General features: G+C 41.4%; 1 protein-coding gene across 2 annotated transcripts; it reads left to right on the plus strand.

Annotated features, from left to right (window-relative positions):
* The first annotated feature begins 340 nt into the window (after positions 1 to 340).
* tbx5b (T-box transcription factor 5b) lies at positions 341 to 12,125 on the plus strand. Of its 2 annotated transcripts, XM_020649920.3 has the most exons (9): positions 341 to 762; positions 1,629 to 1,775; positions 2,113 to 2,207; positions 2,491 to 2,610; positions 3,911 to 4,058; positions 5,586 to 5,738; positions 7,328 to 7,419; positions 8,469 to 8,731; positions 9,978 to 12,125. In XM_020649920.3, exons 2-9 carry the CDS (start codon positions 1,635 to 1,637, stop codon positions 10,559 to 10,561), a joined length of 1,596 nt encoding a protein of 531 aa, XP_020505576.1. In that variant the 5' UTR covers positions 341 to 762; positions 1,629 to 1,634; the 3' UTR covers positions 10,562 to 12,125. The 2 variants fall into 2 exon arrangements, with proteins under 2 accessions (XP_020505576.1, XP_065821993.1); XM_065965921.1 differs by lacking the exons at positions 341 to 762; positions 2,113 to 2,207 and having other exon boundaries at positions 1,637 to 1,775.
* The last annotated feature ends 14,771 nt before the right edge of the window (positions 12,126 to 26,896 follow it).

Below are 26,896 nucleotides of genomic sequence, written 5' to 3' on the forward strand. Positions count from 1 at the left end.
TGTGTGTGTGAGAGAGAGAGAGAGATGTAAAAAACAATTTAGAGGACTGTAGTGTGAAGTGACAAATAGACAACGTTAAAGTTAAATAAATGGTTTTATATAAATCGTCCTCGACCGAGTGCGCTTGTGTCTTTAGATCCATGTCTGCTCCTCTATGTGTATGTGTGTGTGTGTGTGTGTGCGTGTGTGTGTGTGTGTGTGTGTCTGCGTGTGTGCGTGTGTGTGTCTGCGTGTGTGCGTGTGTGTATGTGGTGTGATTGGCCAGTGTCACGGCCGTGGATGTGGCTGCAGATACGGCTGCTCGGCGCAGACCTATGGGATCGCAGTGAAGGCAGGAGGGGGAGGGCAGAAAGTCTGAGGCGGACTTGACTCCATTTGTAATGAAGGATCTGATGAGCGGGGTTCAGATCAGGGCTACCACCGAGTCCACGAGGCCACTAAAAAGAGGGGCGATATAAACGAGGAAGAAATGACCTACGCTGTAAACGGATCTCGTGACTAGATGCAGCGGAGCGCACGAGCCGCGGTCTGCGCGCAGAGACAGCAGACAACAGAGCGAAAAACAACCGGGGGATTTCTATTTCAGAGCTGCACAAGGGACACGCTGGATTTCTGAGAACCGACGCTACAATAGCTGAACATTTGGACATTTTTTGATTCAGTGGAAATCAAAGCGAGCAACAGAAACAGAGGCGGGCTGCAGAGCGCGCGGGGGCAGGATGAGCGTGTTTTGTGCACGGAGGTCAGAGCAGTGCGTTTGAGGTAAAGGCCCGCAGGGAGACCATCCAAAATACACACACGCACATCACAGACAGGCGCTGTTAGCTCGTTCCATGTCAGAGATCTGCACTTTTAAAGGCTGCTTTCATTTTTAAACAGCGAGCAGGCTGTAGTTTAATTCAGTTGCCAGTTCTCTCAATTCCCTCCTCTCTGAGATTTAAATGGCAAACATTAATATTAATGTGAGTAATATTACCATTACAATTTGTTGTCCGGATTGCTAGTCGCTCTTACTTAGATATGCATGTTCGACAACAAGCAATAGGCCCACCATCTGAAAATAATGTCAAAGTTCAAGTTTAAACATAGGCCATTAGCCCACATGCATTTATATTAATCTCCCTCTGAAGTGTCACTGCCTCAGCTAGCCTATGTAAAATAAAGTGTAATATACAATTGTGCAAAGGCAATAACGAAAGTTAAAAATCATATTGTTTATAATCAATGATCGATATTTCGATTAAACCTTCAACTGAAATTAAAAGTGCCTTTTAAGACAATAAGAAGGAATTTATAATAAACCAATATTAAACTCTGCCTTTAAAAATGTAGTTCCTTATTATAGATAGCAAACTGTCCATCGGTTAGCTATATCAGTCTGGAAATAACAATACTAACGTCATCATATTCTGTGATAAATTTGAGTGGATAGATACTGCTCTGTATTTACTAAACAGAATTAAAATCCATGTCGATAATTCACTGTTACATGACATGTTTGAAGACAACCAGTCACTATCAATCCGGTCCCTACAATGTCAAAATTTCTTGTTCACTGAAACAGTGGCGAGCATGCAAATTAATAAACACTTGTTTAAATGGTGTGTTTTTGGACGTGTGTGTGTTAGTGGGACATGGCAAACGGAGAAGACCAGTTCGGCCTTGCAGATAGTCCGGAGTCGGACTGCATGGATTCCCCAAAAGACACCGAAAAGGAGAAACCGAGCTACACCCTGAACGCACCATCTTCACCGCAGACAGCCTCTAGCCAGCAGGTACCGGCCTATGCTGAGAACCACTATGTAAATATGAATGACCAGTTATTGATTTCACCTCACCCCCTTCGGGAGTTACTGTGCTCTTGGTTATTTCATTTGTTTATTTTTGTTCTTGAGAAATTAGCCTACATCACAGAGCCTTCACTAAAGTAAAAAACGAATAAAATCCCTCTCTAGGCTCTTGAGTAATTTAAGTTTCGACCAAGCCCTATAACAAACCACTTAATAAGTAGCCTGTGTCAAATAGGCTTAAACCATCACTTTAATTGTGCTTCATTTTGGAGGCCTGTTTCACTGACCACCTGTTCTAAGCTCTCTTTATGTTTTGCTGCAGGGGATGGAGGGAATCAAAGTTTTCCTTCATGACAGAGAACTTTGGACAAAGTTTGATGAAGTGGGGACTGAAATGATCATCACTAAGGCTGGGAGGTATGGGGCTTTATCTCTTGACCGGAGATTATTCTATGATTAAATCATCATGTTATTTATGAGGATATGTGTTTGTCAAAGGGCTGTGGGGAGAATTGCATGATAAAAATAAAAATAAAAAAAAACTTTTTCCCCATAAATCTGAGACAAACTATAGATTGAGTGTGTTGTTTTAGGCCCCTGGGGACAATTCGACTATATTTCCCTAGAAACCCCTGCTGTTTTAATCCAAATGTTCAAAAAAAAATGAATGCTGATCTTTTTTTCTCACACTTCATTGTAGGAGGATGTTCCCCAGTTACAAAGTGAAGGTCACAGGACTCAACCCGAAAACCAAGTACATCCTCCTGATGGACATCGTGCCCGCAGATGACCATCGCTACAAGTTCGCAGACAACAAATGGTTCGTGCCTGAAGTGAACATTTGTACAATCTATAGGCCAATCATATTTCGCTAAAACTTAGAATAGTGACTGATTTATAAATCGTATTGTTGGAAACCAAAACGCATATATCCTAGGTTACGTCTACAACTCGTGTTTTTACGAAATGAGAGAGATTTTAAAAAAAAAAAAAAAAAAACATCAACAATGAAAAAACAGCACGAGGCCTTGACAATCTGTCTACAAATGTCAGTCGTGAGCCTGTGTAACATAGTGGGTTTACCTTGTGCAGCATACACAGTCCTCTCCCTCTTGGCGGTATTAAGTCCAGGTCTCATACAGACCCGTGGCCTAGTTCCCCGTGTTTGCCCTCGTGCCTGCCCGGCGGTTAAACCGGAGAGAGAAGGGGTCAGCGGGCGGACAGACGGCACACACTGGATTAAAAATCTCCCATTCAGTGTGCAGTGCTGCGGGGGGAATCTGAACAAAATATATTCTATAGGCCCACTAAAGGCTTCTCGGTCTACTCTTCGATCAGCGTCCCCAGATAGGCTATCAACACCGGGTGTAACACTGCTCATAATGTAAAGTAGTGTAGCCTATTGAATTCAACTTTGATGTAGACTAACTATCTTCATTTTTCATCAATATTATTGCACTTTAGCAGTTCTAAACCTACATTTCCAAGGCCAGTACATTTTCTATGTCAAAGCTGGAACGCATGTGGATACACAAACAAGCCTAAATGAATAGCCTACAGTCCTTCTTTTTTTTTTTTTTTTTTGCAAAGGTGACGTTTGAATCCTCGGATGTAAACATTAAGACAAACCTTTTAAAATATTAATTTGGCGTGTTGATTAAACATTAATAGCCAACCCCGAATGTTCAACAGGTTGGTCGTGCATAGCTTCAGTCCCCCTTCTGTTGTTAAAGAGCAGGGAAATATAGTTCAAACAGTTCACAGATTAAATAGTAAAACATGGTTAGGCCTACACTTTTCTTGGATATGTGTTTGTTATGTTCGCTCTGTGGTTGTTTAAGTTTAGTCTCGGCAGACATTGTTTCAGGGTCCCCACTCTGTGCAATCCTGTCAGAATGTAGATGGGGCTCCTTAAAGCATATTTTGTAGGGGACCGAGTTAATTTCATCCAGCAATGCTGTGGCTTCAGTGTATTCTTCAGAAAAAAACAAGGTGCATTTTGAGTCTGTCTAATTAAAACACCAGTTAGCCCCCCCAGCACCACGGGGTTCCGATCAAATCACTGCAGACAAACTGTGACCTACTGACTGTCTCACTGTTTTCTCATCTCCATCACACAGGTCGGTGACGGGAAAGGCGGAGCCCGCGATGCCCGGGAGGCTCTACGTTCACCCGGACTCTCCTGCCACCGGATCTCACTGGAGCCGCCAGCTCGTCTCTTTTCAGAAGCTCAAACTCACCAACAACCACCTGGACCCCTTTGGACACGTGAGTCTCTATTTTTAATTGCCTTTTATTTTGTTTTTGTGTAATGTCTCTGTTTCAGTATCCTCTCGACTGAAGAAAAATATAGTTTTGTTAATTAAAACAAATAATTATTTCCTCAATGCAGCAGGCCACTTAAGGGCCCGAATGTTTTAGAGGCTTTTCATAAAAGCATAGGACACTAATAATGGATTTTTTTAAACGGTGTTTTGGTCACATCATGTCGCCATTAACAGGAACTTTAAATAATCAACCTTGACTTATGTTTTAAAATTAAAGAGAGTGATTACACAAACTACAGCCGCAGGTCCACGCAGGCAGGCTGCGCGTGCAGACATAACTACACGAGCACAAATCACCCGGATGGCAAATATGCGACCATTCTTACCATTCCTCCATTGTTCCTTGTTACTCGTTGTCCACATCATAGTCTGTATTTATTAAGGTCCACACACACACACACACACACACACACACACACACACACATACACACACACACACACACACACACACAGGCTACTGAAGTGCCTTAGCGACTAAAAACAAGCAGTCGGGCACGTGCAGTTTTGCACGAGCGTCATGGTGTACAGGGCGCGCGCACCAAAACCAACATCAGCGTCATCTTTCATACTTGTTAAATTAGACGTAATGATTTCAGTCGCTCTAAAATCCATTAGCTAATGTATGTCACCGGCGGACACGTCACTGCGATTAAACGAGCCCCTGCTGGATAAATAAACGTGCTGGCGAACTTCGTGCACACACAAAGGGCCGTGATCCAATTAAAAGCCACTTGAAGAGTAGAGACTGTCATGGGAAATAATTCATGTTGTCCTACAATGACTTGATAGAGTTGTTTTATTTTGGTTTTTAGTAATGGTTACTGTTTGATAAATAATAAATGATAGTTGTCCAATAGAAAACCTTAGAGACTAGCCTGCTGTCATTAACTTTTAATAACTCTGAAAATAATCTTTAACTGTCTGGCAGGTTAAGGATCAGTTGTATTATAAAATGCATATCTTACTAGAATCTGTAAGGTGAGGCTTTCTTCTGGTTTTAATCTACTTGTTCTGTGATTTTATAATGTATATTACATTATGAATAATACATGATGTTTTGCTCAGTTTTTGGTTGGGAAAAAAAATAATAATGAAATTATATAGTATTCATTAACCCCTTTGTTTGCTACTTGGTTCCATACATAATGTTTTAGTTACACTGACAATAAAAGAGACAATACATAATAAGAGGAAGAAAAGTCATTTACGATTGAAGCAGATTTTTTTCTTCTGTGCTTGGTGACAAATAACATCAGTATTTTTTTCCCCTGGTAACAGCCTTGAAATCAGAGAACCAAATCATTAAAGAAATCTGACTGTCTCCACATAAATTGGGTTTACCCTCCACATTGCTCCATTTGTGTGTTTTAGATCAGACTGGGACTGGACCCCCAGCATGTGCTTGTTGGTTTCTGGAAACATGACATGCCCGTCAATCTCACCTTTTCAATCTCTGCTCTGTGCAGATAATACTGAACTCCATGCACAAATACCAGCCCCGACTCCACATAGTAAAGGCGGACGAGAACAACGGCTTCGGCTCCAAAAACACTGCTTTCTGCACCCACGTATTCTCGGAGACCGCCTTCATTGCTGTGACGTCCTACCAGAACCACAAGGTGCCCTCTACACAAGACACAGCACACAAAAAACATGGTTAAACTAGAGAATAGCTTCTTTCAAAGTAAAAGTAATACAGTTTTGAAGGTTTAAAAAAAGTGGAATATGAAACACAAGTAATTTTAAACTTTAAGTATCACAGACACACTTCAAACGCTATAAGGATACTACAGTGATTTGTAGAAATTTTGTGTTTTGATATGAAATTGTACTTTTTTAAAAAGCTGAAGCTATAGATGGTACACAATAATTCTTATTATTTTGGAAATGGATCTTAACATCTGTGCAAAGCTTTGCTTTTGATCTTGGCCACACTAAACTTCAGCCTCTTCAAATACACTTACCAACACACACACACACACACACACACACACACACAGAAGTACAAACACTTATTTTGGTTCTTTTAACTGTTTTTCGTCTCTCTTAGTATTTATAATCAGGTCCAAAACTGACCTGAGTGTCTGTGTGTGTGTGGGTGAACATATGTGGGAGAGAGCGTGTGAGCGTTGCTCTGTAATGACCCGTTTCGTTCCCTTGATCTCGGCTGATGCAGTTTCCTCCTCGTCTCCTGGAAAGATAAATTGCTAAAGCTCACTGTTAAACTCTGCAGCTTTCAAAGGAGGCTTCATTTCAAAGTCCAAAACAAAGCATTTATAATTAAGTATGCAAATAATTACATCAATGTCTAAAATGCTTCTTTCTTTATTTTGCATTTACTTTGAAAAATTGGACACCTGGCAAAAGTGCATATTTACAGCTGCATTATGATACTCTTTTATGTTATTAAAATGTGTAAACAAACAAACAAAATGCTATTAAGTATTTAATAGAATGGAAGTATTAAGTCAATACAGCTATCTAGATTACAAAGAAAAGATATAATGTATTTTATATTTATCATAAAATGTTTAATTACAATAATTCATAATAAGAGTACATTTCACAGTAATTGTTGTAAATGTCTAGTTTATTAGATCATTTTAGAAAGAATATGTTATCAACAATTATTTTGGAGAATAACGAACTGTTTGTATTTTGAGGTGGTCATGGTGTGTATATAAAAAAACTTAAACAGATACTGCTTTTGTTAAACTTCTTATTCATTTCCAACATGGGTGTAAATAGAAATGAACTACTCAGCTTGTAGTTGCAGTAAAGCTATCGGAATGATCTTCACTTCAAACTGGTTTTGACCCGAGCTTGTTTTCCGGCTGTTGTGATGGACATGCAGCTCCGTGGAGGGTTCCCTCCATGACATCACTGGGAAAGTTGGAAGACTTAAACATCAAAGCTTCCAGCTCTGGACCTCTAAAAGCTTTAGCCTGAAATCTTAAACCTGGCGGCTGTTTGGGTAAACAGTTTATTCAGTGTCAGCTGGAGAGTAAGATGTCCGCTCCGTTTTAAACATCTGAGGAATGTCAGCCGAGCTTTTAACATCTGCAGAGTCTCTGACTAAGATTGAACTATTCACTATGAGTTCATAAAATGAAGAGTGGATCAATGTTCCCGTTTTGGGGTTTTACTTTTATCTAACTGTGTTAAGTTATAATTTTGTGGTATATATTTTTTTCTGTTTTGTGCTCAGATTACACAGTTGAAGATTGAGAATAATCCCTTTGCGAAAGGCTTCAGAGGCAGCGACGACAACGAGCTGCACCGCATGGCCAAGCTACAAGGGTGAGTGCAGCTCTTTTTGTGTGTGTGTGTGTGTGTGTGTGTGTGTGTGTGTGTGTGTGTGTGTGTGTGTGTGTGTGTGTGTGTGTGTGTGTGTGTGTGTGTGTGTGTGTGTGTGTGTGTGTGTGTGTGTGTGTGTGTGTGTGTGTGTGTGTGTGTGTGTGTGTGTGTGTGTGTGTGTGTGTGTGTGTACTTTTGAGCCTTCATAGGAAACTATTCTTCTCTCTGAGGGATGTTATGATAGGGCGCATATGGTCTAAGACATTTGGTGTGTGTGTGTGTGTGACTGAATGAATGAATGAATGAGTGGAGCCAAGTGGTATAAAGGGATGAGAGCCATTGTCACCTGAAGGTTGATATTTGCCTGAAAGCTCGTCCAGAGTGTGCAGCACAAACACGACACAGTGAGCATCAGGCCCTGCACTGCATTGATGGAAATATGATATCACCATATTGCTGCTGGTCTATTAAACTGTCACTGCGCATCAGCTGATGGATGAACATGGTGTCTGTCTGCTCGCTGAACTAATCTTTGTTCAAGCGCTATTGTGGCAGGCAGTTTAGAGATTTTAACGAGCCAATGGGAGAGGCAGAGCAGGAGGGAGACCCCGGTGTTGTTGTGTTGGAGAGGAGAGGGGAAGAGAGTCTATCTGAAGTGACACATGGATGGCTGTTTATTTTTAGACCGGTGTATTATCTCACAGCAGCACGGACTGTGTGCATGCACGAGTGTGTGTGTGTCTGCGTGTTTCACTATCTCAGTGAGAGTCAGGGAGATGCAGTCTGCTGTCCCTACATACCACAGAGTTCACAGGGAGGGCAGTGTGCACAGAGAGAGATCAGAGCTGAAAGGATTGAGAACGGCTAAGTAGACTTGAAAGAAAAAGACAAGAGAAAAAAAAGAAGAAAGAAAGAGGAAAACAATAAAAAAAGAATCTCTGCACAGAGGGAGGAGAAGGAGAGGCAATTTATTGCAGCAAACCTAAGGCCATAACAACATCAGATGCAAGTTGTCGCCTCTGTTTTAATTCCCATCGCCATCTTTGTTTCAGTAAAGACTACCCCGTGATCCCTCGCAGTACAGTCCGTCAGAGAGGCTGCTCCACCGGGAGTCCCTACAGTGGGGAGGGTCGGGGTCTGCGGGGATCCCCCGAAGCTGTCAGCTCCCCCTACAGCTGTGAGAATGGCTTGAACAGCAGCAGCCCCCAGGAGCTGCTGAACGCTCCCCCTGCACACTACATTCTCCCTCACCTGAACCTGCAGCACGGCCAACAGTCACAGGTTTTCCACTGCAGAGAGGAGAGGAAGAGGAAAGGTAGGAGGAAGCTGCAGTCTCGAGCTGTCAAACAATAGCTTAATTTTCCGGTCTATGCGATTTTAGTTTCTGTGCTAAAATTTTCATGGAGAACAAATTCTTCAGTTTCTGTTTGCAGGCTTCTCTGGAAATTTGTGGAAATGGACTTGAGCTTGTGTAACGCTTTTCTAGTCTTCTGACTTCTTAAAGGGCTTTTACACCACAGGTCACACCTAACCATTCACACACTGATGGCAGGGAATGCTATGTAAAATGTCCCAGTATTAATAAATCCCATTCATACACATTCATACGTCGCCGACAAAGCAGCAGGAGCAACACTGTGTTAAGTGTTTTTCTGGGGATCAAAAGATAACCGACTCTACAGCTGAGCCGCAGCCTTTTAAAGTCGTTCAAGCCCCGGGTATAGCTCGATAAGGCCATTCAGTGATTACTGATCTTCTCCCAGTTTACAAGCGCCAGGAGAGAATGGATTGATTGACAGAGTTATGTGAGACTCTGCAAGGTAGGAGGCTACATGCCCCCTTTCAGCTAGTCACTTTTGGACCTTCTTCCAGTAGACCTTGCTAACAAGTTAGTAAGCGGCAAACTTGTTTTATGTCAAACAGTGCAAACATGGGACACCTTTACCGCTGTGTAGATTGCATACTGTACACACACGACCCTTTACATACAAATGTGATGCATGCTATCCCTTAAGCGTATGGTTATGTCCAAAGGAAAGCGACATTGATGCTACGCAATTATGCTTTTCTACTTCTGGGTCAAAGTCTGGCATGGAAACTGTGAAATAAGTGCAGAATGCCGAGGCCAGTTTGGGTGAAACATGCTAGAGTAAAACGATCCCAGCCGCTTTGTCTTGGTATGTTAGTCCGACATTCCACAAAATTTGACGATTCACACGATTTCAGTCGAACTAAAATATTTACAAGCATTTCAAAAGTCCAGTTTTAGTCTGATTAACATAATCAACTTCTTCTACCTGCATGTAAATGTACAGACGTGTGATTTGGCTAACACATGCAGTGCTTTTCATGTATCAGACACTTTAACCTTTTTATCATGTTTGTTCTTATGTTAATGTCAAACAAGTTCTTAAACTCCATGTGGATATTATCTTTTTTTCTAATATACATTAACAGTTGGAGATTCTGAGCTGGATATTTTCCCAGTTTTTACTTCACTTCATTCACATCTAGTAAGAAAAATCCATGTTAAATATTTTTCTCTCTGTGTCTCTCTGTAGCGGAGAACTGCTCTTCAGGAAACCGCCATCACCCATACAAGAAACCCTTCACTGGTAGCTCACCAAGCGAGGGCGAGTCCTACTTTCACCCCTCCTCCTACCATCCCCCTCCACCCGGCCTCTCCAACACCCCTGCCCTGGGCCTCACTGACTCCCCCTACACCTCAGACATGGGACAGCGTCAGGCATGCATGTATGCCGGCTCGGAGCCCAGACTGGATGAACTGAACTGTACATCCTGGTCTTACACCTGCCCGCTCCCTTCTGCAATGACCCCTGTGGACCCCTACCCACCTTACACCTCCCATCCCCCCTACAGCTCAAGTCCTCAGGGTTCTCGACTCAGCGCAATAGCCCACCAGAGCTCATCTCCTCTGGGTGAACACATGGCCCACGACCCCTATCAGAGCCAGAGCTGCGGTCCTCAGCCTCAGAGCTCCCAGAGTGTTCACAGCAGGCAGCTCAGCCCTCCTCTCAGAGAGTACCCTCGCTACACGGCCAACCTGTCCCCTCCTCTTTACCACACGCTAGAGACACACACACACATCCGGTGCGGGGTGCCAGAATGGAGCGCAGCCTCATAAGTGAACCAGAGGACATATTTAAGACTCATAAGTGGACAGAGATCCCTTGTTTCATATAAAATGACCCCCCTGAAAGACTCTGTACAGCATTCTGACTAAATGTGATATTATCTCTGTGAAAAAATAATTGTTATAAAGTGTTGCTGTGTGAAGAGCTTTTTATCTGTTAGTCCCCCCAGCGCTAAATGGAGAGGTGGATTTAAAAGACTCAACTTGGACATCAATGACGCTTCCAATGCAGGACAATCAAGGTTGTAAAACACATCTCTCAGAAACCCAAAGACTGGTATCATTCTCATATTTGCACTGTGCATCCTGTTGAGGCCGAGCTGTTCTCCTCTCATTGATTCCAACTCTCTACATTATGAAGGATGTTGATTGTGACCCACTGTCAGACAGGCAGTTACATTTACTGACCAAAATTATCTCAGCTCGCACAGCTGAGCCCGAGGGAGACAGTCTTTCAGCTGCGTGCTCAGTGTCAGTGAAGGAGAAAAGGCATGAGTTGTGTGTGTGTGTGTGTGTGTGTGTGTGTGTGCGCGTGTGTGCGTGCTTGTATGTAAAGCCTATGTCAGCTCCGCTCAAAGATGCTCTGATTTAATTTCCAATGAGACAGGCAGCAGTGGCTTCAGGCGCTGCGCCATAGAGATAAACAGTTTGTTTAGACGACGCTACAGGCTGATAGACCTGTAAACACTCTTTGCACTGCATTCTGGGTAAATGCACTACTCAGCGTCATGCAGCTGTCACCGCTGTCCTCTTAGTCACCCCCAGCCGGCCTATCAGCATTCTCCGTTTACAGAGAGCCACCCAATGAGCAGGCGGCTCTCTTTTATCCCCAGCTGACCAGTCATAGCTGTAGTGCAGCGTGTTTTATTGTGTGCGTGTGTTGGCCCATTTTTGTTTGTTTCTGAATTATTCATGAGTCCGGTGTTGATCCTTGACATGCGAGGATTGCTCAGCAAACACATAGAGTCACAGGACTGGAAATGTGATAATATTGATGCACCAACTCTTAATAATATTCATTTCAGCCTCTGTTTTTTTATGCAAAAGTTTCCTACCACATCAATACAACTGCTTTGACAAGACTGAGTTAGATACATTTTCCTGTAGATAAGAAGGGGACACATTTGTGGCACTTCCTGATGAACGGACGCAAGAAGAGATTTTTGTTTATTTGATGTAATGACGCAGTTTTTATATATCTGTGCTGGTGTTTTACATGAAGTAACATGACAAACCATCAGTATTACGAGGGCAGATCCTCGTCATTCCTTTATCTGTCTATGATTTATGTGTGTCTGTGAGTATGTGTGTATATTACAATGAGATTTTTTTATAGCCATGTTCCTTCCCATAGTATTTATTACTCTAGATTTGTAAAGATTACTTTGTTGTCGATGCCATTGTTCAGAGATTTGTGTGTCTTCAAAGGTTTGTTTCTGGTTTACCCTCCATCTCCACGTGGTGATGAATAGTTGATACATTATCTGTTCTATGGAAATAACGACAGATTTATATATAAAAAATGAAATAAATAAATTTTTGAGAATTTTGTCAAGTGCTTGTAGTTTCCTTCTTCTGTGATTAGAAAACAAACACAGCAAAGACTATTAACATTCCTAGTGGGTTATTTTAAGTGTGTTCAACACCTCAGGGATGAGAAGTCTTTCAAGTGAAGAGCTGTTTATCAGTTTCAGTGCTTGTATGAATACAAAAGGACCAGCAGCCTCCACCTTTCCCACATGTATATCCCGAAAACAAATAGAGAGTATTGTTTGAAGCATACCAGTGAGTGTGTAGTCATGGTATGGGTGCTGGTGTGCTGTACATACTTTGTGCGCCTCCTCTGGTCTCTGACAGGTTGTTTGGCATCACCAGTCTCCTCCAGCTGGACCCCATCATTGACAACCTGCTGCCTAGAGAGGGGTGGGGTCTGCCAGGATGCAGGACAAATGAAGGTGGGGGTGCATTGGCGGTCGTCCTCCTTTCTTCTATCCTGACTTTCAAGTTTCTGTGTCTCTTAATCTCTTACTCCTTGCACCTGCTCACAGTTTACAACATACTTACTATAGAAAAGAACACATTTAGAATGTTTGTTGAGTCATTAATCTTCTTACCCAGAGTATTTCATTTAACTGCACAGTTATGTCAGCTGTCACACCTCCCTCTCTGTCTTTCTCTCATACACCATGAGGTCAGAGGTTAAGCAGCCAGCTCTTCAGAGGGTCTGTTCCTCCTTAACCCTTTGTCTCCAGACAAACTCCGTCCAGGAAGAGGAGTGGGTGAGAGAGGGAGGCACTATGAGGGGGCCTCCAACTTTGAAGATGGATTGCATGGTTTCTTACATGATTGTACAGTAACAGAGCTCTGTGACTGTGTAGGGATAAAAGTTATAGCTGGGAGAATAAAGCTTCTAAATAAAGTGTGTGTGTGTGTGTGTGTGTGTGTGTGTGTGTGTGTGTGTGTGTGTGTGTGTGTGTGAGATTGTGTTTGCGTGTGTGTGTGTGTGTGTGTGTGTGTGTGTGTGTGTGTGTGTGCGTGTGTGTGTGTGTGTAAAGAACCTCAATCCATCTGTGGAGGACTTTCTCGGACACACTGGTCGGACAGTAGATTGATGAAAATGTGTGATCAAAGAGCCTAAGTGGTTCTTATCGTTATCATCCTGACCCCCCCCCCATACACACACACACACAAACACACACACACACACACACACACACACACACACACACACACACACACACACACACATACACAAATACCACTAACCCCTCTGCCTGTCCTTTACATATGTTTTTTTTTCTCATTCATATCCACGTTTACAAGTCTATGATCTTTTCTAACATACACACATAATTTTCTGATGCCTTGTGCAACCACCACATGCTAAACCAAAAAGCAACTGACATTTTCAAATGTCACTCATTTGGCCTGCAGCACAAATGTTTCTTATCGCTACCAGGCTGAGAGGATTTCAGAGCAGGACTCATGTTTCTTCTGCATTGAATGTTCAAGCTTTGGGGAACAATTCCTCTTGCAAAGTAAGCTTTTTTTAAAAGCATCAAAGAATGTTTTAAAGCTTATTTCATTATAGTCTGAACAATTGGTTTGAAAATATAAATGTGTATTTGCAGTCTCTTGCAGGACTCTGGGAAGCATTTGTGTGATGTCTAGCATTAGTGATGCCATTCTGTGAGCAATAAGTGCTCCGAGATGGAGTGTAATTGAGAAAGTTGATTATGGCTCCTCTCTATGGGTCTGATGGTGCCCCGTCTGAGGCAGCGAAGAATGACAACATGGTAGCATAGCATTTGAATACAACAGAGAAAAAGATCAAGCTTTTTGACTTTAAACGATTTTTATGTTTCTAAAAATTGGTAATTAATATTGAAATAACATGTTTCTCTTTTTTCCAGCACTAAAATAAAAACATACCAAAGCTTGCTCTGGTAAAACTTGAGTGCTTGTAGAGCTTCATCAGATGAAGGGCATGGTTGTAAAATGGTTTTATGAACACACACAAAAAAACATCAATCTCACCGTATGCTATTATAATAAGCTATATGTATCCGTAATGTATTATCTGTAAGCCCTGCATGACACTAAGAGCACAGCACGATTGGAGTACAATGATGTAGAAGAATAAATGTTTGTCCATTACATATGGTGCAACAAAGTAGGCTTTGTGAGATGTATTTAAATGATACTATCCATCCTGGTTATTTAAAAGCCACAAGAATGGCCTAATGTTATTAAGCACAGTATAGTAACAGGACTTAGACCCCGGCTAATTTCCTCCTAAATGAGAGTTTATGGCTGAAACCATCCTGAAATCACTGAAGTAGATCTTAATATGTGCGTCAGGGCTGTCAAGATAAGAGGCCATGTAGGGGTGTGTATGTGCGTGTGGTTTTTGAGCGCGCTTTGGTTGGGCTGTGTGTTGCTCTTAAAGACAAAGGGGGAGGTGAAGGGTCAAGCTAACAGCAGACATGCCAGTGCGGGGTCAGAGAGCTCAGACTAACCTGATCAGTGATGCTTGTTTATCTGACGAACCGCCGACTGTCACCCTAGTAGAGTGGCTTCATCTTCAGGCTCGACTCTCACTTCTACCACATTCAGAAACAGTTCCGAAGAAAAGCTGTCCCAATGAAAGAAATAAACAAAAACATCCAAACATTATCTAAAAAAGCAGATGTAAGTAGTTATGTTATTTGTTGTTGCAAGATATGTGTTGTGTCACAGGATCAAGTGCAAATGCAGATCTTTCTCTTCCTGATTTTTCTGTCACTGTTTGCAGTGAAAAAAAGAAAAGAAAAGAGGGGGTTTTAAGAAGGGCTATATGATGTGAAGTGAGCCAGAATAATTGTTTTAACTCCTCACTCACCACCAAGAGTCCCAAGACGGGCAGCCAAACACTCATGACAGGGGAAAGGATAGAGGCGCTCCCCCAGTGGGTGGTGGGTGGGGTTGTGGGACGTCATGGAGCCAATGTCCCGTCTGATTACAGCCAGAGGACTGGAGAGGCACGCTAATCCCACACGCACACACGCACACGCAGACACACACACACGCACGCATGCACGCACACACACACACACACACACACACACACACACACACACACACACACACACAGACACACACACACACACACACACACACACACACACACACACACACACTCGTAGTGTCACACACAAGCCCATGCAATCAAGAAACTACAGTCCATAGTCCCTGACCTCACTGTGGTCCTCTGGTCCAAACAGGACACACATAATGATATCACTACCAGCAGGACTTCACTTTGCCGCTCTGCTTGTTTGCTCACTGTACTGACTGACTGCGGCCCCTCACAGTCTCCTGGCTCTGAATAAAAGCACATTGTCAGGTCATTATTGTGCATGTGGGGCCAGGGCTGTACCCAGCATTTCAACAATACCACGTCAAGTTCCCGCAAAAAAAAAAACCCTTACCTCAGAAGTTTGGGGCAGACTTCGGAATTACATTTTTTATATATAAAAAATGTTTTTAAAAAGTAATTTTAAAATTCCATAGCCTAAAGGCAGAGAGATACATTTTCTTTTCAAAAATGTTTGGGCCCAAAACAGTAGTGTTGATTTTGGCGGCCCTTGTAATTGAAAAGGTACATCTTTGTTTCTTTATACTAAAGGTTTCAGCAAAGAAATGAACATAAGCTTCATTTCCACAAAGCAGTCTAGTTCCATTAAAAATGTAACACAATAGAACCATTACAGTATTACATTTCTATCCATGGCAAAAGTTGCAGATGGCCTGACTAGAAAAACACCACTTTGTCCATTTTCCCCCACTCCTCTGTTGAGGTTACTTGCACACTAACCTAACACTGTGTTTGGTTGGATATGAAATAATGATACATAGGTGTACAAGGTGGCGTTACCATTTGGTAACAACCCAGCCTTCATTAGTGAGTACTTCTAAGAGAAGGATTCAGGGCTATTATATCAAGACTGTTGGATGTGAACACAGCTAGAAGGTCGTTTAGCATCTAAAGAGACAGATTTTCCCTTCAGGAGTTGTTAAAGACCAAAATCTGAGCTGAAACAATGGACGTTGGACTTTTATTACAAATGAACCAGCAAATAAATGCTAAGGCTTTGTATCAGTGCAAGAAAAATAAGCGTGTGTTTGCTCGAAAAGTTGCAACGATAACTAACCAAGAGATAATTACTGTCATTGTTATGTTATGAATCCTATTTATGTTGTTTAAGATTAACTGGAATCAGTCTAAAATAAACGTGATTAAGGCCTCATCCTGAAGGGGGACAGAGCAGTATGTTTATTCTGTGAACCTGATTCCAGTGGTGGCCAATGCTAAAGAATGCAATTGCATTGTAGTGAGGAAATAAGTTAACATTTCTAAGACAAAAAAATGACTATTTTCACTTCCTTTTGACTTGAGAGGTATTTATTTTGGAAAAAAAAATCAGAATCATTCGACTTTATTGTCAGTAACAGATGTGGTTAGTTCTTCCTAACATCTGTAAAGCAGTCCTGAGGCTGTTTGTAAGCAATGGTCCAATTATTTTAGATAATAAAACATCCCAGACAAAAACATCTAAATGTTTAAAACATGTTTTACCACATTTTTCTTTTCACGAATTATAAATACTATGCATTATTTTGTCTTTTGTACAGATCCCATGTGCCTAGGTGGCCTCCAATAGGGTTTCCCCTCTTCCTGCATTTGGCTGCCTCTGCTCTTGTGTACATTTGTCTCCCCTCGTGTTCAAGCATGTTTGCAAACAGGCCAGACAGGACCACTGCTGTGAGACAAACACACAACACAAACATCAATAAACAAACAAATCCATTCATACAGCCTACTCCCTCCAAACGCCACATGCACACACTGCCCAATTTCAGAGCACTCACTCAGGCTGCTATCTGGTCCCATTGTTTGCCAGAAGCAGCATTTGTTTGGTTCATATCCAGTGCATTTCTGCAATCCTGTCTCATTACTAATAGATGGTGTCAGAGAGTTGCTGGCCTCTCTGTCTGACAAGGCATTAGCATAAACACAGACTTCCTCTCAGTATCTGTTTGCAGCCCACTGTTGACCTTTAATTATGGATGTCTAAATGTTTGTTACCTGCCCACTCATGTGTGGGAGTCTCTGCATGCGTGTGTGTAAAATTGTGTGTGTGTGTGTTTGTGTGTGCGGGCGAGATACAGTTCAAGTCACGGTGTTGCACTGGTTATAGGTTTGATAAGTGTTTAAGCTTATTGTTTTTTGCATTCTAGATTAAACAGATGCTCGTCAGTAATAAATAAAAATGTACTAAAATACAACTTTAACAATCAAAAATAGAGAGAGGAAAAAGGGAATGTAAACCATTCTGTTAAAAAGTTCCTCTGAGAAAGGTGCTGAAGAGTAAATCAGAGAGTAGTTGAGCATACATTGTGTCTGCCTACTGGAAAAACAGAGTTATATGAGTTATAAACTCACAATAGGGCAACTGAAAAAGTCAAAAATAAAAACAACCAAACAGCCAAAATAGAAAGAACAACTGACAATCAAATTTAGCTACGTTTCTTTGTTTTAAGTTAAGTTGGTTTTAAGTGCTGCCTGCTTCTTAAAGATGCTAAACATTTATTTTCCCAATGACATTAAAAAAATCTGCAAATCCATCCTCCGATAGAGATACAACAAAAGGCCGTCGCCTGGAGCGTCTCTACAAGAAACTGGTCTTCTTATTCACAGAGAAATGTACAATAACCACATTCTCCACTGCAAGGACAGTCTCTCTACAGCTAAATCAACTCACTACGCAGGTATTATCAGCTCAGGTGAAGGGAATACAAGGACACTGTTCTCCATCGTCAACAACATACTACGACCACCGGACTCTCTCACTCATTTTTCACTGCCAAAGTAGACAAGATTCACCAGCAACTGACTCCTAACATCTCATCTCTCCCAGTCTTCTTACCCCCTCTCTCTCGCTCACTTTCAAGTTTCAAACTTCCTGCTGTTGCTGAAATATCTGACCTCATTCAGAAATCAAAACCATCTACCTGTCTATTAGACCCTCTTCCTACTGTCCTGGTAAAAGCTTGCCTACCCCCTCTGTCTTCCCTAATAATGGTCATCATACATTCCTCGCTCACCTCTCGTCTTGTTCCCATTTCTTTCATGTCAGCTTCAATAACTCCGATACTTAAATGACCCAAATGACTTCAATAACTTTCGTCCTATCTCTAATCTACCCTTCCTATCCAAAAAAAACCAGTTGCATCTCAGGTTCACACTCATTTGTCTGACAATAACCTCTATGAACGGTTCCAGTCTGGTTTCCGCCCCCTCCATAGCACAGAGACAGCACTGGTAAAAATCACTAATGACCTCCTCATGGCAGCTGACTCCGGACTTTTAACCATCCTCATCCTCCTTAATCTAACTGCAGCCTTCGACACCATCTCCCATCACACACTCCTTGACAGACTTGCCTTCATTGGAATCACTGACACACCCTTACACTGGTTTTCATCCTATCTCTCTGGTCGCACTCAGTTCACTCAACTCGGAACCTTCAAATCCCAGCCATTTCCAGTCACTACCGGTGTTCCTCAGGGTTCTGTCCTGGGCCCCCTTCTGTTCATCATCTGTCTCCTTCCTCTTGGCCATATCTTCCGTAAGTATAACATCCAGTTCTATTGCTATGCGGATGACACCCAGCTCTACCTATCCACCAAACCCACCTCCTCCCTCCCGCCCACTTCCCTGACTGATTGCCTGCAAGAAATCAAATCCTGGTTCACCTGCAACTTCCTCAAATTAAACAGTGACAAAACCGAGCTTCTCCTCATCTGCACCAAATCAACAATCTCTAAACTTGACAGTTTTTCTCTGGCTATTGACCACTCCTCAGTTTCTCCCTCCCCTCAGGTCAAGAGTCTGGGTGTCATCCTAGACAGCACACTATCATTCCAAGCTCACATCAATAATGTCACCCGGTCTGCTTATTTCCATCTCCGTAACATTAATCGTCTCCGCCCGTCCCTCACTCCCAGCAGTACCGCCATCCTCGTCAACACCCTGGTTACATCCTGCATTGACTACTGCAACTCCCTTCTCTTTGGTCTCCCTCTCAAGTCCATAAACAAACTTCAACTGGTCCAGAACTCTGCCGCTCGCATCATCATCAGAACTCCCTCTATGAATCACATCACCCCTGTCCTACAGCAGCTTCATTGGCTCCCGGTTAAATATCGCATCACCTTAAAAATTCTGCTCCTCACCTTCAAGGCCATCCACAACCTCACTCCGCTTTACCTCTCTGAACTCAACTCACATCAACACACCTACCCGCACTCTCAGTTCTTCTTCTTCCATTCAACTCACTGCACCACCTGCCTGCCTGTCCACCATGAGGTCCAGGGCCTTTAGCCGCTCTGCCCCCCACCTCTGGAACTCCCTCCCACCACAAATCCGTAATATCAACACTCTCTCCATTTTCAAATCTCATCTCAAAACACATCTTTTTAAACTGGCATATTCAGTCTGATCATTCTCCACCCGGTCTCATAACTCCCTAACATCCTGTACATTTGTGTTTTTTAATGTTAATTTTATCATTGTGTTGTTACTTTGTTGTTTTTATCTCTGCTCTGTAAGGTGACCTTGAGAGTTTTGAAAGGCGCCTTTAAAGAAAATGTATTATTATTATTATAAGGCCATCAAAAGCTGAATAACAGCAGGAAAAACTCGTCACCACATTACACTTTAACAGGATCTTCATGAGGTAGTGTACAGCTCAAATATCTTCATAGTTTTGTTATCACCTTTAGGTAAGAGCCATGCAGAATTGAGTGAGTGGTTATTTGACACAACATGCTCATATTGTGCCATATGGTGACAGGGAGTGGTGGCATTAGCACACCTAATGGAAATGCTGTGTGCTGTTATTTTTGCATAATAATTGCCAGGTGTGATGCTGACATGAGGGCAAGAACCAGAAAAATGCATCTGATGTCAATGTACGTCTTGCACACACTCATACAAACACAAAAAAAGAGCAGAGGAAATGGGACAGAAGGAAAAATAAAAGGCATGACCAAAGGGCAGTCAAGGGGAAAAACAACAACACAGATAGCTGCAGGCAGAGATGCCACTGTATCTATTTTTGATGAATGGATCGCTTGTTGGCTTGCTGTGCACGAGCACACACACACACACACACACACACACACACACACACACACACACACACACACACACACACACACACACACACAGTTTTATTAATACGGATGGAGAGACGCTATTACTATAAAAGCATGTTGTGTCGGGTGATGGGCGCAGTGCGACACCGTGGAGATGGAGACCTCACACCTTGTAAACACCGACAGACCTTTCAACAGTTGAGGAGGACAAGAACAAGTCACAGGCAAAGAGCTTCACCTCATCATACGTAAACTGGTAGCACTGTTCATTTGTATACTTAATGTTACCAAATGTCCCCCTCAGTTGCTTTTATATAATAGTTCAAATGCGTCACTAAAGTATAATTACTCTAGTTAGAATGAATTACTTTGACAAACCATTATGTTAAAGGGCACCGCTGTCTTTCTGTACAAATTATACACGCCTTTATTTTGTAGATATTTGCAAACCATTAAATCCTGGACAGTATGAGAACTCATCAGATTGAAGAATGTCGACTTGAAATCGATAAAAAGGATCAAAATATCTGGTGTTTGTTTACTCTTTCAGAATCAAACGTTAAATCACATGACTAGCAACAAAATTGTAACACGGTAACAATCCCTGACATAATGAGTTAATTAATAATTAAACCCTGTTTATTATAGAGTTGGGACATTGTGTCAAATACAAATAGTTGTAAATGTTGAAGAGTCTGGGTGCTAAACTGGCCTGCCTGCAGTACCAACTCATCTCCCATTGAAAATATTTGGTGGATTATGAAGCGTAAAAGTGGACAAAGGAGACCCTGAACTGTTGAACATTATTTTAATTAGTTTCCAAATTGCTTACAGAGTGTTGTTTAAAGAAGAAGTGATGCTACCAAGAGGTAAACATGACCATGTCAAGGTCTTTTAAAACATTCTGCTGGCATTTCATTTAAAAAATGGCACATCATATTCAAAATCAGTTTCAACATTATGGTATGTTGTGTTTGATCTATTTACTATTAAATATGGGGTTCACATGTTTTAATAGGTTTTATAAGTATGTCGCAAGGTCTGTATAATGGCTACATAACCAGGTATTGAAAAGCTTAGCAACAGGTATTGAAACCCAAAGAGAAAAGGTCCATTTAGGAGGTAATCAGGAAAAGATTGCAGCCATGCAGTTTGTCGTGAGGGAGACACAGAGGGTAGGTTTTTAGGCAGGCAGGAAACCAGACCAACTAAAGGGTGCGAAGGATTGCAGGTGGATTTGGTAGGTTAACGTGTTGTGCCACAGGAAATTGTTTGCACTGACCCGTGGCCTGATGTAGTGTTATGGTCTATGAGTCAGCGGATTGTTTGTTTCATAGGAGAACTGACAGTTCCCTGGGAGGACTCTGTGGAGGAAGCATATGAAAGGAAAAAGCTTAGATATGCAGACTTAGGGGCAGAAGCTGAACAGCGAGGATGGAAAGTTAGAGTTTGTCCAGTAGAAGTGGGATGCAGAGGAATCATAGCATGATCTGCTACTTCATTACTGAGAGAACTGGGAATATCTGAGGCAGGGCTTGCGAAAGACAGGAAGGAAGATGTCAGATGAAGCAACTAAAACCAGTCAGTGGATTTGGATGAGGAGAAATAATACCAGTTGGGGATAAAATAGTAGGGACAATAGCAGGAGAAAACCATCTATCTCCTTTGTTTTTCTCTCTTCTCTTCGTTCATGAGGTAGCAGGGGGAGGTAGAGCAACAGCCTGATCCAGCAAGGGTCGAGTTTTAGCAATTACAGCATCTCACCCTGGCTCTTCTTCCCCCAACCTTTTTTCTGAGATCTCTCTTCAGACTTTTCTCTCATCAGAAATTGTTGCATTCTGGTTGTGAGAGTCAATAGGGGCCATGTGGTATGTATGTAGTACTAGCGTTGTCTCTACCTGACAGCTTGCATGAAATGAGCCTGGATCTGTTGAAGGTGACAATGCTGGTTTGGTTGTGGTGGCCATAGGGTAGTTTATTCATCAGTAGGGCATAGCGGCATAATTGGGATGAGGAGTATTTTAAATTACATTTGGTATCATTAACACTTTCGTCATACTAGTATCAATGGAAACAATTGTTTTTAAGCATTCTAGTCAGCCCACTGGTTTATGATGCATATCATGTTGTGCAATGCTCCAGTTCCATTAAAGTAATGGACATTTGTTTCAAGCCTGTTTTCTCCACTGCCCAACTTTCAAGTATCTAGTTTAGTTTTTGAACGACTTGTTGGACACTAAATAAATGCTTACTAAAATTAGGTCTACATCCTCTGATCCACAGTAGCCTTAACAATTTTCACACAGCAGATCTTGTTTTTGACAGGTTTACAGCAAAGTGTCATCACGTCAGTCTGTGTCTGTCAGTCTAGTGTGTGGTGTCGAACGTGGTGTGTAACCATGGCGTGTTTGCATGCATGGCCCATCGTCTTCGGAAGCTTCCGCTGCGTAAAGGTGTGATATGAAGTGTGACTTTTGTGCTTAAAGTGAAAACACAACACATCTCTGGTAACACCTGTCAATCAAACATCTGAAAGTCATGTTTCATGGTTCACTTCACTGAAGTCCATCCTGGAAACAGTCTTTCAGGAGTTTTCTAATCATACTGGTCCTTTACATCAACTGATTATGAGATCATGGGCCAAATCACAGAACTCAAACAGCCCCCTCAGTTCATTGCCTTATAATGAAAATGCTATAAAAAAGTAACTTCACGGGGCACCAGTGGACATGGCCTCTGCCCTTTGCTGCATGTGGTTACCAAATCTCTCCTCCCAGCATTTCCTGTCTCTCTTTGGCTGTTCTGGTAAAGGCAAAAAAGGCCAAAAAAAAAATAACTAAAAAGAATTTAAAAAGTAACTTCACATGCAGGCTTTCGCTGAGGGGTCTAAAATAAAGGCCAGGGGTCTTTGTTCCATTGTCGGTTTTTCCTGCTCAATCATTCTCTAATAAAGTCGAACATTTTTATATTAGGCCTAATGGGAACAAATCACTTTTGAAGTAAGCTTCAAGTCTAGTTGAGGAATATAAGAAAACATGATCTTCTCAACAAACAATCCATCTGGAACTAAAAAATACTAAGATATTGACTAGTTTAAGATTTCAAGAAAAAGTTTCCCAATTGGTTTGGCTTGTAAGACTATATAACCAACTTGTACATTGTGGTGTAGAGGGAAAAAAGGGTTCAAGCTGATTTCTTCCACCACAAAAGAGGCGTTTGTCAGGGTTTCGTAAGACTTAAGTTGTAACTTATGTATTAGAGGTGGGGAAAAAAATTGACTTATATAAAGATCAAGGTTTTCTTCTAAGATTTAAAATCGATTCATAACTTCCAAAACTTGATTAAAAAAAAAATTGGGCTAATCAGTCACTCCCTGTTAAGTGCTAAGGCTTGCTCTTTAACTCAGTAGAATGCCAAATACAGCAACAAGAAATTCAGCCAGTCTCACAGATGACTGGAGTAGATCCTGAAGTAAGTACTAATTCATAAATAGACTAATGAGTCCAGAATCGTTTGAATGGAAAATCAATTCTGAATTGAATCGTGACCCCAAGAATCGAAATCAAATCGTGAGACACCCAAAGATTCACAGCCCTACTATATATAAAGGAACATACTGGTCTGTTGGATCAATATTCTGCGCCTGACCTCTCCCTCCTATTTGCTTTATGACCACAGCCTTCTTCTGCAGTCTCCTGCTGAAGGACGACTACAACAACCGGGCAAGACTAATCATGATTCTCCAAAAAATTCCTTAATGTCTCAAAAACAAATACAAGTATACCATAAATAATCATTAAACACAGTGTGAGTCAAATCTACATTTACCCATGACAGCATCAGGAAGTTTCAACATGGCAGTAATTGCACTTCAAGTAAAAGCCTTTAGAGCTCTAAATGCAATAAAAGGAAACTTATCTAATGATCAAATTTGAATTAAAACATCTTAAAATAAATGATAGTGTTATCTGGCCCATTGTGCTGGGGGTCTATTCAGTCTTCATTGCTCCAACTGTCTTGGCAAACAACATCAACAGAATCATGACGAAAACTGCAGATTTGTTTTAAATATTTAAAGCCCCGAGACACGCTGCATTCAAAACAGTTCCACGGTTGGTTCTGAGATAAATAGCCCCTCTCAGTCAAAACAAGACTGCTCTACAAACGTATGACTTATTAAGCAATGTAAAGAAATGATTGGCAACATTGGATAAACATATAAGCTATGTGCATATATCCAGCAGGAGGAGTAGGTTTCACACGGAGTTTAGTTGGAGCAGTTTGGCCGGTACAGAGCGTGTGAAGCCTTGCCAGAATCAATCTGACCAATCAATGTTAATAACTTTCTACCATGCTTGTGTGTGAACAGGAGGTTGCCTACGGGGCCGAGCGGTGTGATGACAGGAGGCTTCTTACATGACAGTACCACTGCACCCTTAGCAGAGGAAATGCCAACGATAAGGAATTAGCTCAAACTGGGTCCATTCCAGAATCTTAACCCATATTGAAACTAAGTTGTATTGAACACGAGGATAAACGTAATAGACATCCTTACCAGTAACTTATTAGATACACCCACTAAAAGTAAAAAAATAATAATTGTATACTGTTAATACACTGTTGAGATGTCATGTTTTAGGAGGGAAATTGCACCACTTTATCTCCCCAAGAAGCAAATTTAAACCACCATCAATGGTGCAACAATTAAGGCTTTGAAGTGAGAAACTAAAACAGTAAGAAGTAAGAAGAAAAAGTGTAGTCGTCTCAAAAGGCATCTACAGATCTTCCAACATTCCCAATTTGAGCGGGAAGCTTCCTATTATTAACCCTTTCTACCGCTGTACTCCCAATTGGTATAATTTCTCCCGGTTATCTCCCTATTTCCTCTCCCTCAGCTCCGCTTGATTCATTCTCTCTCTCGCTGGCACGCTCTACCACTTACTGCGCACTCCACCAGCAGAAGGAGAGGAGATGTCAGAGCATTTGGATCATGGCAGAAAAAAAACGATGGAGTCTCTTCTGGTTGTTCCAAAAAAAAAGTAGTGAGGGTGAGGGGTTCGACCTGGAAGTAAAATGAAGAATGTTGATTAATGACATTGTACATTTCTTCATATGATCGTCTGTGCTCAGTGAGACGTGAGCAGATGATGAGAGGTTAACAATGTAGTCAATAATGATTTAATTGTATAATAATGTCTGTTATTGTAGGAAAACCTTTTGTACTAGGTATTAAAGCAATGTTAACATAAATGCTTACACTCCTACTATCATCATTAAATGTGTAATGATATCAGGTGTGCATCAAAATTGCAATGTGTAAAAAATTAATGTAAGTAATGAGCCCACAGTGCATAAAATGGCATCAAAAACATGGTCCATACGTGTCTTCACATTGTAAACTAGGCTTATATATCAATATCCAATTAATTTCATATGTGCTGGATTACTGAGTGCTAAAGTGTTATGCAATGAATTAAAAAAAAAACAACGTTTTTTTTGGGAGAAAAGCTGAAACAACAACAAAATGGATATTATTTTACGACTGTTACTTACACTTACACTAATGATAAATTATTTCTGAGATACATCAGCAGTATAAGATAAAGTAAGAGAGACAGAGATGAAATGCAGACATCGACAATTAATAGAAGATGACCAGTGCAGCACTGCACTACATAAAATGCATCTGAATGTGTATTGTGAATGTTTATAAGTGAATAATAACAATACAAAAATATTAAAATTCAAGATTTGGGTGTGTATATTAGTCCTTTACATTTAAGTTGTCAATCTGGTTCAAGTTAATTTTAGCAGGCCTGAGTCAACTTCAATCATTTAAAACGCAATTTCCCAACAACAAAATTGTGGCTGGGAAAAAATGCTGAGTAGTAACTTTTGTAAAGCACTAGCCACAGTGGCTACTGAGGAAGAAGTTACAGTTTTTTCCAATTGCTAACACACTAAAATGACATGCATAGCACAATTATTTAAACTGACACACAGAGAGCAAAACCTCTTCTCAAGTCTCCAAAAGTCTAAACACATTTTCTGCTTTACACACACTTTGCAATTTAAATGGGCATTTTTTAAATGCACTGAACACGGTTCTCTGCATAAGACACAACAATCTGACATAAAGTCACATGTTTGCCATCTCAAAACACTGCCATTCAAAATGACACTACATGAGCTAATTGGCCAATGTATATGCCACCTGGCCAAACACCTCAATGGTTAACTGTTATCACTATAGGAAGAGGAAGAGGGAGGGTGAGAATGAGAGGGGGAGAAAGAGTGTGAGGTAGGGGTAGAGCTGGTAGAGGAGTTCATGGCCAGAGAAGACAACAACTTTCAAATGAAATCAGAGCAACCTTAGTTTGATCATGTCATCAACTATGGGCTGACAATGTGAGAGGCTGGACAGAGAGTGCAGCCCAACTTGAGCCGTTTTACTGTACTGGTATATGTAGCACTGATTTGTTTGGTGAAAAATAAAAAAATAAATGTTTCAATGTGTGTGTATCTGCAAATATTTCTGTGCATTTGAACAATCTGAAGAATTTTCTACAATTCTAACTATGTTAGTATTATGGCAAAGCATACTAAAGATGAGAGTGCTTTTCA

The sequence above is a fragment of the Labrus bergylta genome, chromosome 2, assembly GCF_963930695.1.
Source record: "Labrus bergylta chromosome 2, fLabBer1.1, whole genome shotgun sequence".
NCBI lineage: Eukaryota > Metazoa > Chordata > Actinopteri > Labriformes > Labridae > Labrus > Labrus bergylta.

What these genes read in the sequence shown, in the direction of transcription:
- tbx5b (XM_020649920.3), top strand. Translation starts at nt 1,635, where the DNA reads ATGGCAAACGGAGAAGACCAGTTCGGCCTTGCAGATAGTCCGGAGTCG. An exon ending in ACCTGGACCCCTTTGGACAC is followed by an intron (nt 4,059 to 5,585) that starts GTGAGTCTCTAT and finishes TGCTCTGTGCAG; the next exon opens with ATAATACTGAACTCCATGCA. An exon ending in CGTCCTACCAGAACCACAAG is followed by an intron (nt 5,739 to 7,327) that starts GTGCCCTCTACA and finishes TTTTGTGCTCAG; the next exon opens with ATTACACAGTTGAAGATTGA.